The sequence below is a fragment of the Salmo trutta genome, chromosome 13 (genome assembly GCF_901001165.1).
Source record: "Salmo trutta chromosome 13, fSalTru1.1, whole genome shotgun sequence".
NCBI lineage: Eukaryota > Metazoa > Chordata > Actinopteri > Salmoniformes > Salmonidae > Salmo > Salmo trutta.
This window is the reverse complement of record NC_042969.1, coordinates 25,597,105-25,611,268: the sequence shown is the minus strand read 5'-3', so window position 1 is coordinate 25,611,268 and position 14,164 is coordinate 25,597,105. Positions and strand designations below refer to the sequence as shown.

The 14,164-nt window shown below is 42.8% G+C and overlaps 2 protein-coding genes across 2 annotated transcripts; both read left to right on the top strand.

Annotated features, from left to right (window-relative positions):
• Positions 1-247: 247 nt before the first annotated feature.
• On the top strand, positions 248-6,152 carry abhd18 (abhydrolase domain containing 18). Its single transcript, XM_029771569.1, has 13 exons — positions 248-385; positions 1,984-2,092; positions 2,211-2,295; positions 2,502-2,602; positions 3,210-3,285; positions 3,447-3,531; positions 3,638-3,665; positions 3,779-3,917; positions 4,027-4,116; positions 4,269-4,370; positions 4,556-4,901; positions 5,013-5,175; positions 5,268-6,152. Exons 2-13 carry the CDS (start codon positions 2,001-2,003, stop codon positions 5,320-5,322), a joined length of 1,362 nt encoding a protein of 453 aa, XP_029627429.1. The 5' UTR covers positions 248-385; positions 1,984-2,000; the 3' UTR covers positions 5,323-6,152.
• Positions 6,153-6,907: 755 nt separating this feature from the next.
• Positions 6,908-12,123, top strand: rnf103 (ring finger protein 103). The gene is made up of 4 exons (XM_029771568.1): positions 6,908-7,681; positions 8,524-8,672; positions 9,018-9,133; positions 9,720-12,123. Exons 1-4 carry the CDS (start codon positions 7,456-7,458, stop codon positions 11,239-11,241), a joined length of 2,013 nt encoding a protein of 670 aa, XP_029627428.1. The 5' UTR covers positions 6,908-7,455; the 3' UTR covers positions 11,242-12,123.
• Positions 12,124-14,164: the final 2,041 nt, after the last annotated feature.

Genomic DNA, 14,164 nt, shown 5'->3' with positions numbered 1-14,164 from the left:
ATGCCACTCCTCAATGTATCCAATAGGTCAAATCACACCGAATTATAGTTATATCATTGGTCAGACCATAACATTTTTGGACATCAAAATACATCATTTGTTTTATTATCCAACAGTTAAGAAAAGTTTATTTTGCACCAGTAAACTGTATGAGTAGCGTATACATGTCTTTTTTGTCACTATTCCTTGTCAAAAGGTGGCAGCAATCTCCAAGTGACTTTCACAAACACCACAGAAAAAGAAGTAGCTACATCCGTTTCACAATTCGCATGGCACGCTGGGACGTGGGGAGCCCAGCGGTAGTGGAATTCGCCCTCTATGATCACCATACAATTCCAAGACTGAGTTATCAGCGAAAGGCCACCACACTCCGTTTCAATTTGAGGTATAATATCCTCTTTCTAATGCCCTTTTTTTTGTCTCTCGTGATTACCTTAGGCGTTACGTCGGCATACAACAATTAATGTAATGGTAAGACCTGTTAATTCACGATAACTAACGTTGGGCGTGTTCGAATGGATCACTTTTGTCAAGTCAGTGATCGTTGGTCATAGCCTTTCAACGTGTTGTGTTATTTAATCACTGTCCGACTTGCGGCTGCATGAATTTGACAAACCATGTGATCTAAGGTCATGAAGTTTAGACTGCAGTCGACTGCAAGTTTCTCTAAATGAGCTTTACCAACTTCATCCTGCAGCCGTCGCCTGCGTTGTGGGAGGCTCTGGTCAACCAATCATTAGGGTGTTTTTGTTTGACTACGCGAACGTGACCAAAGACATGACTGGAACAGGAACCAACTTTGGCGCGATTAATTTATAGAGTGGATATGTTACATTTGAGGCTACTATACACATTTTATTTTCTGGGACCGAGTTTGTGACATTGGAGTTGGAGCTTTATTTCGACATTATAAAGATTAAGTGTATAGACAATGCCAACACTACCATGTTGGTCTGAGCCTTGTTGTAAAAACCCCATGTGTACGACTTTCGGCTGTAGCAGAGCTCACTACTAAACGTTCGTCTAAAACAAGGGTGCAAAGTACTGCCAGCGGGACAACATAATATATATTTTTTAATTACCCATAATTTCGTGGTTTCCAATTGGTAGTTAGTCTTGTCCATCGCTGCAACTCCCGTACGGACTCTAGAGAGGCGAAGGTCGAGAGCCTTGCATCCCCCGAAACACGACCCTGCCAAGCCGCACTGCCAGCTTAACCCGGACGCCAACAGCACCAATGTGTTGGAGGAAACACCGTACACCTGGCGACCCGTGTCAGCGTGCATGCGATGGGACAAGGAAATCTCGGCCTGCTAAACCCTCTCCGAACCCGGATGATGCTGGGCCGATTGTGCTCCGCCTCATGGGTCTCCCAGTCACTGCCAGCTGTGACACAGCCTGGGATCGAACCTGTCTATAGTGATGCCTCAAGCACTGCGATGCAGTGCCTTAGACTGCTGCGCCACCCCCGCAAATGGATTTTAAGACAATTGGCCCCCCAAAATGCAGCCCCCATTGAATTTCTAAATCCCTAAAAAGTTGGCCCACCCCTGGTCTAAAACTTTGGAGGTTATGAAATAACGGAGCCCCATTCATTTTCAATTAAGTGGGACGGGGGATGTTGGGTGCTGCAAGTATGGCCAAAGGAGCATGAACAGGGCTGGACCCAAGTTGGGGAAGTCTGAACTTTTGTCTTGCATTCCGGGACATCAAGTTGCTATTGACCATTCGAAGCTCACTATAGTTTCCAGCCCCTACTGTATTGACTATTGATTCCTAGCACTATCTAGGCTGCTTGTTAGCACCAACATGGATGGCAATCTGAATTTACACGTACAAAGGATCTCAGACACTCTGAAATGCGCCTGTTGTGTGACCTCCACTGGGTTCGAGAAAGCGTGTGTTTCCGGTTTTCAGGAATAAATGTTTCTGGTAGACATCGAAGTGAAATCTAATGGGCTTATTTTCTGGCTTATCATTCAGATGAGAGATCCTTGTCAATGGGTGTGAGCCGGCTGGATGTTCTTTACAGAAAGCTTCTCCTCACCAAGCTTTTCATCCAAGGTTGGGGAAAGCCGGATGATCTGAAAAGGTAGCCTAAAATATCCCCACTGTCGTATAGGGCATGGAAATCACTAGGTACATGTTCACCTAATTGTTATTTTTGTGGCAGTGTGTGTATATATAACCACCTTTTAATATTTCCACAGAATATTTGAGTTACGGAAAATCGTTGGCAATAGAGAGAAGTGTAAGGAACTGGTACCTAAGGACTATCCTGTGTTTATTGACAAGGTACCCCTCCCTCACTTCAATCTGATAGAGTTTAAAGTCTTAACAAATGCATTTTGGTCTGAACACTTACAGTGCCTTTCCAAATATTTTCGTCTGTAGCCTAGTGAGCCATTTCACATTTGAATAATATGCACATTGCCATTGACTCAACCTGTTTTATGGTGAAACATCACCCAGTTGTATATATTTCTTTGCTGTTGTCTTAGGTAGAAGACCAGTCTGACTGCAAAATACACAATGGGTATTTCATATCTCCCCTGGAACACATTGTTCCTGGTATCTTGCCATCAGAGTCCATCAAAGCCAGGTAATGGAAATAATACTGTCACTAAATGATTAGTCCATTTTTGCAGATTGCCATATAGTAATAATAGACCATGTCTCCTATTACTTGGGGAAAATCTATGATGATTTGATCTTATCTCTGAGTTTATTTTTATGCCGTTTTTTTTGTTAAAGCTGGAATCGGTAGCGGTGAAACTGACACGTTCGTTTGTGATATTACAACAAAGATGTTACTTCAAATAACGAACACCATCCCCCCCCCCCCCGACATCATTGCACGTGCAATAGAAAAACAGAGTATTCTACTGTTATTTTTTTACCATGATGCTGGATCCTCCTGACCCGTAAAAGATACAATTCTGTAAAATATATAAAAATACAACAAAATGTTGACCAGTGGTGCTGTTTCACCTTATGCGGATCTCAGCTTTAAGTAAAGTAAGAAGCCATCTCTGAGCCAGAACAGCCCATAGGGTAGTTTCTCCCTCCAAACAGGATGCTATCGCAGGGCCTCACTCCAAACCCATCTCCTTAATGTTAACTGCCAAGCAGAGAGGCATTGGGTCCCATTTTTAGTCTTTGGTATCAAAGCAGACACTAATCACAATGCCTGTTTTTTGTGATTTAAGGTTCCAGTTTATAGTTCCAAAGAAGTGGAAAAACCACAAGCCAGTATGTATTCACTTGGCTGGGACTGGAGATCATGTAAGTTACATTAGCTACTACACGCTTCATAATATTCTTTGCACTAACAGGGTAGCTACATTTGTCAATCAAATTTAATAGCTTCCCCTGATCAACTGCACAAACCAGGTATCAACCTTCTTTGATGTACAACCTCTCATAGAAAATAGCTTTATTTTCAGTTCTTCTGGAAGAGGCGGACCCTCATGGCCAGACCCATGATAAAGGAGGCAGGAATGGCTTCACTTCTCCTGGAAAACCCTTATTATATCCTTTTTAATTAGAGAAATAGTAAAATAAGTATTAATATACTATTTACATTGTAAATTGTTTTTAAATATTCTTTTTCCAATTCCTTAACTACGACTTGTACATGGATACCGGAAACCAAAAGAACAAGTGTAAGTCATCCCCGTAACTTTTTCATCGTTTTTTTCCCCCAAAACCTCTACTGTTATTTGAGTGTCATGACATTGTCGTTATGATTTGTGCTTTATGCTTGGTGTTTGTCTAGTCGTTCCAGCCTGAGGAATGTGTCTGACCTCTTTGTGATGGGAGCCGCACTCATCCTGGAGTCTGCAGTGCTGCTACACTGGCTGGAGAGGGAGGACTACTGGCCCCTCGGCATGACTGGTATCTCAATGGGAGGGCATGTAAGTACACACCACACAATCATTAATTATATTACCAAAAGTAGACATCAGTTTAAGTTAATTCCTAAAGGGGAGAGAACAATCAATGGAAGCTCTCATCTTCTCACAGATGGCATCCTTAGCTGTAACCAACTGGCCAAAGCCCATACCGCTGATTCCCTGTCTCTCCTGGACCACAGCTTCCAATGTATTTACCACAGTAAGTATTCCTTTATCCATCTCAAATTTACAAAGCCCATTTCTCAGGCTGGCAAGTCTTTAATTTATGTTTTGAAAAACTAAAAGCAAATCAGTAAACTGCTCAAATTTAAGTGCTGTGCTCTGATGAAATACATATTTTGTGTTTTACAGGGTGTTTTGAGCAAAGCTGTGAACTGGAGGGAACTGGAGAAGCAGTATGCAATGCACTCCGTGTACGAACAGGAGATCATCAGACTATTGGAGTACTGTGGGGTAAACCTTAATTCCATAACATAATGTTAGGTCTACATATTGTACTATATCGTACCATCTGTTTTATAGCTTGAGATGTTGTCATTTCAATCAATCCTTTTTACAGCAGTTGTCATATTAAATAATTGGTACATTATTAGTGCAGTCAATTGGTTCATAATTGAGAAGACAACCTTTCATTTCAGGTTGATTCCTTCAAGATGGGTCAGGAGTTTCTAAAGAGCTCACTTGACACCCTTTCTGGTCTGGATCTCTCCACGGACATCTTGGGTCTGCATGCCCCCGAGAGGGACCGCATGGGGCTGCGCACCTCTGCCCTGCACTCCCAGGCCAGGGAAGGAGCTAATGGACAGGACCAACTGATTGGACAGGATCATGGGCTGGACCAGATGCTTTCCTCTGTGAGCATGCAGCACACGAACATCAACAAGGGCAGTGGCAGCGGGCGGCAGCGCCAGTCCCTCCACACTGAGTCTCTGGACTTTATGAAGGGTGTCATGGATGAGTGCACACACATCGCTAACTTCTCAGGTGAGAATTGAGATTCTTATAGAGCTGGGACCCCAAACTGCTGCAGCTGTGCAGTATAACTTGTTTAGCTCAAATGAGTAACACTCAAGCCTGGCTATCTTGGTTTTCCAGTGCCGTTGGATCCCAGTCTGATCATTGTGATACAGGCAAAGGAAGATGCTTATATTCCACGCACCGGTGTGCGCAGTCTACAAGAGATCTGGCCAGGCTGTGAGGTGCGGTATCTCAACGGTGGCCACGTCAGCGCCTACCTCTTCAAACAGGGACTTTTTCGGTGAGTAAATGGTTCCACAATTTCACAGAGACAGATGCCCATTGTCTTTCTGTAGTATTCTGAAATACTTATTTGGTATGTTTGTCTTACAGGCAAGCCATCTATGATGCCTACGACCGATACCTTGAAAAGTATTCCAATACCTAGCCACTAAAACAGAAACTCATCCTCACAGGAAAAGGATACCATTTTCTAATTTGTAAATCATTTCAAAGTATGCATTAGAATTTGAGGACCTCAAATAGTCAAACAAATCATGAAGGATACATTTGTAACATGTTATCCATACACTTACAATGTGGTGCTACTGAAATGACAATAGTTTTATGTAAAAAATGTAATCTATTGTTTATATGGATAAATGGGTATAGATGTCTTTTTAAAGCTCACGCATGATCCCACATTTTCCAATTCCACACTTTGTGCTCCTTAACCCATCTTTATCCATGTTGTTGCCTTCACCTGTTATTCTAGGACTAAAGGCTTTGATCAAGCTGTGCCTCACTTTTATCTTAACATTTTCATATCTTTCCCCCAAACCTCTCCTGCCCCACATTGAATTATCCTCAATATTTCTGATCCTACCCTGCTCTAACATGTTATACACCTGTTAATTCTTACAAAAGTTTAGATGGGGGATATTGTGTCAGAGCAGGCTCTCCAATACCGTTCCTGGAGAGCTACCCTTCTGTGGGTTTTTGCTCCAACCCAAGTTGTAACTAACCTTATTCAGCATATCGACCAGCTAATTATTAGAATCAGGTGTGCAAGATTAGGGTTGGAGTTAACCTACAGGACAGTAGCTCTCCAGTATTGGAGTAAACCCAGAGTTAATAGTATAATGTAATAGTAAATGGTCTACTCCCTCATAAACCAAATGTGTTTTATAATTGTCACAAATGTTCCTAAACAATGTTTTACTACTCCAGTGGATCTTTGTTTTTAAACTCTGAAATAAAAAGGAATTGATACTGAGATTGACCTGTGTTTTTTCATTCAGGTGTGTTACATCTACAAAAACATTTTTTCATTTGCAGAAATCTAAGTAACATTACTCAAATCAGGAATGCAACTCAAGTGTTTACATGCTCATTCATACGCAGTACACAATTAACATTATAACGGCGCAGTTGACCTTATTACGAATAATATGAAAGAGTTTGTGACACCATTGGGTGTATGATGTTGTACGTATACAAAATCCAAAGGCAAAGTGAACAGATGATACAAATAAAAACCATCCCGTTTGGGCCAGATGAGGAAAATGATAGGTATCTGTAAAGTTCTGTAATGATGGTCCTGATACTGTATTGAACAGTATCAAGAGCCATACAGAACTCAGACATTTGGGCCAGAAGGAATCACAGCAGGGACAAACCATTTCTGGGGGTAGAATTGTGATGACTTCACAATAGGACCACATACAGAATCTAATGGCAACAGAATAAGGCCAGATGGAATCTGGTGTAGTGGTTCTGGGGCCAGGCACAATCTGTAGCAATAAGAGTACAACCTTATAATTTACAGCAACACTATTTTTGTTCCACAGCATCAAAATATTAAATTCCTCTACTTTCCTGTCATTCATAGTCTTTCGGAATGGTACAATAGGACACCATGGTCTTATGTAATTATCGACAGGGACTTTAAGTTAGAACCAAGGATATTGTTATATAATCGGCACGTGGGGGTGGAACCGGAAACTGTTATGACGTGTATAGTGACAGCGTCACTTTGTTATGTACACCAGCTGATCTGGCCTTAAAGACGACGATCATCAGGACTACAGCGATCACCAGACTGCATCATAATCTATCAGATCATTTTGCGAAATGAGCTAACGAGTGGGGGACTTTATTTATCCTTCCGGTGACATTGCTTTTCTTTGATTATTTTGCTGTGCTGTCAGGGCCGAAAATACCTGGCTAGCTAAGGAAATTCTCACGTCTAGTTTGCTAGCGTTCAAGATGCATGTAACTAGCTACCGAAACTATTTGTGAAAATGGTGGACACCGAGAACGAATAGTTTGCCCTAAGGGCATCGGGTAGTGTATTTGCCTAAAATCGGCCTTGTTTTTAGCGTCTGTACCCTGATACATCTAGCTAACTAGATAAGCCTTGAAGTTGTCCTAGCTAACTGTTTACTGTAACATAAGTTGCAGTGAGTGACAACTGCTACATCGAGTAGGCTTAACAAAACCTGGAGACGCCAATGAAAAGATACAGGTTCTGACCCTGCTATTTACACCGGTAACAACAGTAACCCTCTTACAGTGTAAGATGTGGTTAAAACTATTTTTTCTCCTACTGTATTTTTTGGTGTTATTCGTTTTGGCCAGATTTTTTGAAGCAGTTGTCTGGTATGAAACTGGTCTTTTTGCCACCCAGTTGGTTGATCCTGTAACCCTGAGTTTCAATAAGTTAAAGACCATTCTAGAATGTCGAGGACTGGGATACTCTGGGCTTGCAGAGAAGAGGGATGTCAGAGAACTAGTCGAAAAGTCAGGTAAAGCTTTTCATGACAAACCAATGTTATCAAAACACTTGCAAATACAGTGATCTTATCTACTCGCAGGCTTGTTTTAAATTACGTACAAATAAATCAATATTGGTGGTGGAAAAACTGTCTATGACAGTATCAGTGCACTTGTCATTCTGAAAGCTACTAGAAACTGGGTCAAAGTTGTCTCAAAGGTTTCATGATTCACTAGTACTCCTTACATATCATGATCTGCTAGTACTCAATATCATGATCTGCTAATACTCAATATCATGATCTGCTAGTACTCCTCACGTATCATGATCTGCTAGTACTCCTCACGTATCATGATCTGCAACAGTACTCCTCACGTATCATGATCTGCAACAGTACTCCTCACGTATCATGATCTGCAACAGTACTCCTCACGTATCATGATCTGCTAGTACTCCTCACGTATCATGATCTGCTAGTACTCCTCACGTATCATGATCTGCAACAGTACTCCTCACGTATCATGATCTGCTAGTACTCCTCACGTATCATGATCTGCAACAGTACTCCTCACGTATCATGATCTGCAACAGTACTCCTCACGTATCATGATCTGCTAGTACTCCTCACGTATCATGATCTGCTAGTACTCCTCACGTATCATGATCTGCTAGTACTCCTCACGTATCATGATCTGCTAGTACTCCTCACGTATCATGATCTGCTAGTACTCCTCACGTATCATGATCTGCTAGTACTCCTCACGTATCATGATCTGCAACAGTACTCCTCACGTATCATGATCTGCAACAGTACTCCTCACGTATCATGATCTGCAACAGTACTCCTCACATAACTGTGTTTTATTCTTCTAGGTGACCTGATGCAAGGGGAGTTGTACTCTGCCATCAAGAATGAAAAGGAGCAAGCTGAGTCCCAGTCTGAGTCCAGCACTACCTTCAGTGGGGAGATGCACTTTTATGAGCTGGTGGAGGACACCAAAGATGGCATTTGGTTGGTCCAGGTAGGTGGATATGATTGCTTTATTGCATGCCCCCTTTAGACCTCTTCCAAAAGTAATACAGCATCTTATATATTACCTCACATAGCTACAATTTTTAACATAAAATGTAGGAGCTCTTCCAGAAGGAACATTTTTGAATGTTCAAAATGTTGTTGAAATTTTCAGAATACATAAGTAATTGTGGTATTGACTCTAACACTGTACTTTGTTCCTCAATGTCTTCTACTTTTCACATATATTGAGGATGAAGATACATTAACACAAAACATCAAGCAGTGAAATAAATTATACAATTCCTACATTAAACGCCAATGTTAACATATCATCCTTTATCTGTTTCTGTAGGTAATTGCCCAAGATCGAGATGCTCTTTTGAGCAAAGCTAACTGGGGTAAAATGGTCCAAAAGGTTTCTCAGTTTGGCATTCGCACTGGTACTTTTAACTGCTCCAGTGACTCAAGGTAAGTTGGATGCATACTTGAACTGCATAATACTTAATGATATTTAAGTGCATGTTATTTGTATTTAGGTAGCCTAGTGGTAGGAGCGTTGGACTAGTAACCCGAAAGGTTGCAAGATCGAATCCCCGAGCTGACAAGTTAAAAAAATCTGTTGTTCTGCCACTGAACAAGGCAGTTAACCCACTGTTCCTCGGCTGTCATTGAAAATAAGAATCTGTTCTTAACCTACTTGCCTAGTAAAATAAAAATAAATAGATCCCCATTAGCTGCTTACTCTTCCTGGGGTCTGGCGAAATTTAAGGCAGTTATACAATTTTAAAAACATTGCAATATATTCATAACAGATTTCACAACACACTAGGTGTGTGCCCTCAGGCCCCTACTCCACACCACAACACAAAATCCATGTGTACGTGTGTGTATGTTATCATGTGTGTGTATGCATGTCTGTGCCTATGTTTGTGTTGCTTCACAGTCCCTGCTGTTCCATAAGGTGTATGGTAATTCTTCAAGTTGCATTCTGGTATAGGCCACATCAGTATTTGTATATTAGTAGCCTAGATGATGATCCTGTTATCTCTTGCAGGTATTGTCGTAAACGGGGTTGGATGAAATCCACACTTATAATGTCTGTGCCTCAGACTTATGCTTCAAAAGGAAAGGTTATGCTGAAAGAGTACAATGGCAGACGCATTGAGACAGAGCACATCTTCAAGTGGATGACGGCACACGTAGCGTCCCGTATAAAAACCATCCGCATGTCTCAGCAGCTTGTTGAAGAGTGGCACCCCAGTGAGAAGCACCCAGTAAAGATGTTCCTATTTGCCAAGCTGGCACAACCTCCAGCCTTTTTTTCAGCACTCAGTGTCAAGTTCACAGGTCGGATCGAGTTCATCTTTGTAGATGTGCAGAGCTGGGACAATATAACCTCATTGGAAGAGATAGGTGTGCAACAGTTGCCATCGTACATCCTGAAAATGCCGGAGGGCATCTACAGATATGGGAACAGCATTGGAGAGTTCATCTCCTTACAGGCCATGGACACTTTCCTCCGTTCGGTTCAGCCAGAGGTCAATGACCTGTTTGTGTTGAGTCTAGTGATGGTCAACCTCATGGCCTGGTTGGACCTGTTCATAACACAGGGCGCCACCATCAAGCGCTTCGTGGTTCTCATCAGTACGCTGGGGACCTACAACTCCCTGCTCATCATCTCTTGGCTGCCTATCCTGGGGTTCCTACAGTTGCCATATCTGGAGGGCTTCTACGACTACAGCCTCAAGCTGTTGCGTTATGCAGACACCACCACCATCGCCTCCTGGGTGAGGACCGACTGGACATTCTACTCCTCCCACCCCGCCCTGTTTCTCAGCACCTACCTGGCACACGGGCTTCTCATCGACTACTTTGAGAAGAAGAGGAGATGCAACAATGAAGAAGAGAACCCCAATAACTTGGAGTGGCTGTCCAGCCTCTGGGATTGGTACACCAGCTACTTGGTCCATCCCATAACCTCCTTTCATAACTTCCCCAACGAGTCTGACTGGGACGATGACCCCAATTTCCTTCTGGAGAGGTTGGCCTTTCCCGATCTCTGGCTTCACCCGCTTATCCCCATTGACTACATCAACAACCTGCCCACCTGGAGGTTCAAGTGCACACAGGTCTGTGGGCCAATCTCTGAAGAGAACAGCGGCAGAGATCTGGACAGCAACATACAAAACACTACAGGAGGACAGACCCAAGGCTTAAACAGTGAGCATGAAGAACATGGCTGTGGTAAAGAGAGAGATTGTGCCGCTGATTCATGTTGTCATTCTGGAAATGGAGGGGATGTACCATGCATGAAAAGGGAAGCGCAAGAGCAACAAGCGGATTGGTCCCAATGGCCCAGTGACATGATACACTGCACAGAGTGTGTTGTGTGTCTGGAGAACTTTGAGACTGATTGCATCGTCATGGGACTGCCCTGTGCCCACGTGTTCCACCAGCAGTGCATTGTGGTCTGGCTGGCAGGTGGACAGCACTGTTGCCCGGTGTGCAGGGGGCCATCCTACAAGAGGAAGCCAGTTAGATCATCTGGTCTGGACCTACTGGAGCAGCAGGAATAGCAGAATGTTTCTGTCTGCCAGCCTGCCTCCTGTCCTGCACTTAACTTATAGAAATACTTGATGTGTCCATCGTCAGTCCTTGGATCCTTGTAGTTGGTTTTCATTAAACATTTTGGTAGTGTAAACCAAATCTACACACAATAGGGTATATCCGTTGCGAGGGGAAATGTATTTCTAATACTACTAGTCTCACTCAAAAATGAATAGCTTAAATAATAGATTAAATCTGGCTTTTGTTCAGATAGTTTAAATGCATTTTTGATCATCTACTATGTCATGAAGAGTCCTTAATGCCCTATCTTGATGTTTTGCCCCACCCCAAAAAGACATTTGGAGAAACAAAAGTTTCGGAACTGTTATGAACAAGGAAATGACCTAGGAAATGTATAGGAAACCAAGTAGGATACATTTTGTCCTCTCTTTGCACAATCTTGTCTATCAACATGGTCTACTTTATTCATGATTAGTATCAATCTGATGTGGAGTTGCTCCACTACCTAAGAATTCTATATATGGGCCTTGAAGCCAATCATTCCCAGATGTATTTAGAAAGTTATATTTCAGGCATGTGATTTGGCTAAGGTTAATTGTATCAGTGCATTCTCTTACCCTGCAGCACGAAAAAGTTGTTTGTTCATAATGGAATGACCGTTGAAGCGATGTGCTATGCAGCTCTGCTGACTCAGTTTTCATGTATCGTTGGAGCATGTCAATGCCTCTTGTCTGTGTTTTTTAACGGATTAACATCATGTAGGTAGGGGATCCCAACAAGTCAATTCACTTGTTCTTGTCATCTGTGTTGTTGGAGTTTGAAAAGAGAATTGGAAGTGTTGACATGTAACATGTTACTCATTAAAATAAACTAAAAACGTTCATGTGGAATTTCTTGTCGGTTGGTATTTGCTGGATTTCCCATTCCTGAACCCAGAAACCAGGTACCGGTTGTACAGGTTTCTAAGTAACTACAGTTATCTCCCTGCAAACATTGTTAAGACCATACATTTGCCATTACGGCTCAGCCTATGACAAAATGTTCCTTGGTATATGGACGTCCAACTCTGACGTCGCCCCATTGAAGTAAAATGGTTCGGTTTTACGGTAGGGATGTCCTTAGGATACCGGACAGCACTAACCATGACAAAATAAATGAAGATTATCTACAGTCGTGGCCAAAGGTTTTGAGAATGACACATATCAATTTCCACAAAGTTTGTCAGATGTTACTATGGAATACTGAAGTATAATTACAAGCGTTTCATAAGTGTCAAAGGCTTTTACTGACAATTACATGAAGTTGATGCAAAGAGTCAATATTTGCATTGTTGAAAAAGAAGGGTTGAGACCTCTGCAACCCGCCCTGGCATGCTGTCAATTAACTTCTGGGCCACATCCTGACTGATGGCAGCCCATTCTTGTATAATCAATGCTTGGAGTTTGTCAGAATTTGTGGGTTTTTGTTTGTCCACCCGCCTCTTGAGGATTGACCGCAAGTTCTCAACGGGATTAAGGTCTGGGGAGTTTCCTGGCCATGGACCCAAAATATCGATGTTTTGTTCCCCGAGCCACTTAGTTATCACTTTTGCCTAATGGCAAGGTGCTCCATCATGCTGGAAAAGGCATTGTTCGTCACCAAACTGTTCCTGGATGGTTGGGATAAGTTGCTCTGTTTTGGTACCATTCTTTATTCATAGCTGTGTTCTTAGGGAAAATTGTGAGTGAGCCCACTCCCTTGGCTGAGAAGCAACCCCACACATGAATGGTCTCAGGATGCTTTACTGTTGGCATGACACAGGACTGATGGTAGCGCTCACCTTGTCTTCTCCGGACAAGCTTTTTCCGGATGCCCCAAACAATCGGAAAGGGGATTCATCAGAGAAAATGACTACCCCAGTCCTCGGCAGTCCAATCCCTGTACCTTTTGCAGAATATCAGTCTGTCCCTGATGTTTTTCCTGGAGAGAAGTGACTTCTTTGCTGCCCTTGACACCAGGCCAGCCTCCAAAAGTCTTCGCCACACTGTGCGTGCAGATGCACTCACACCTGCCTGCTGCCATTCCTGAGCAAGCTCTGTACTGGTGGTGCCCCGATCCCGCAGCTGAATCAACTTTAGGAGACGGTCCTGGCGTTTACTGGACTTTCTTGGGCGCCCTGAAGCCTTCATCACAACAATTGAACCACTCTCCTTGAAGGTCTTGATGATCCAATAAATGGTTGATTTAGGTGCAATCTTACTGGCAGCAATATCCCGTGAAGCCTGTGAAGCCCTTTTTGTGTAAATCAATGATGACGGCATGTGTTTCCTTCCAGGTAACCATGGTTGACAGAGGAAGAACAATGATTCCAAGCACCACACTTCTTTTGAAGCTTCCAGTCTGTTATTTGAACTCAATCAGCATGACAGAGTGATCTCTAGGCCTTGTCCTCGTCAACACTCACACCTGTGTTAACGAGAGAATTACTGACATGATGTCAGCTGGTCCTTTTGTGGCAGAGCTGAAATGCAGTGGAAATGTTTTTTGGGGATTCAGTTCATTTGCATGGCAAAGAGGGACTTTGCAATTAATTGCAATTCATCTGATCACTCTTCATAACATTCTGCAGTTTATGCAAATTGCCATCATACAAACTGAGGCAGCAGACTTTGAAAATTAATATTTGTGTCATTCTCAAAACTTTTGGCCACAACTGTTTTATTTTGACAAGATAGCTAAGTGACCGCTCTAACAACGGAAATGCATGTCCTTGATTATTGAATGCAGGCGAGATCAGGTTGGACACGAGTGTTTCAGCGGTCTAAGGCACTGCATCACAGTGCTAGAGGCGTCACTACAGACCCTGGTTCGATCCCGGGCTGTATCACAACCCGGCCGTGATTGGGAGTACCATAGGGCGGCGCACAACTGGCCCAGCGTCGTCCTGGTTCG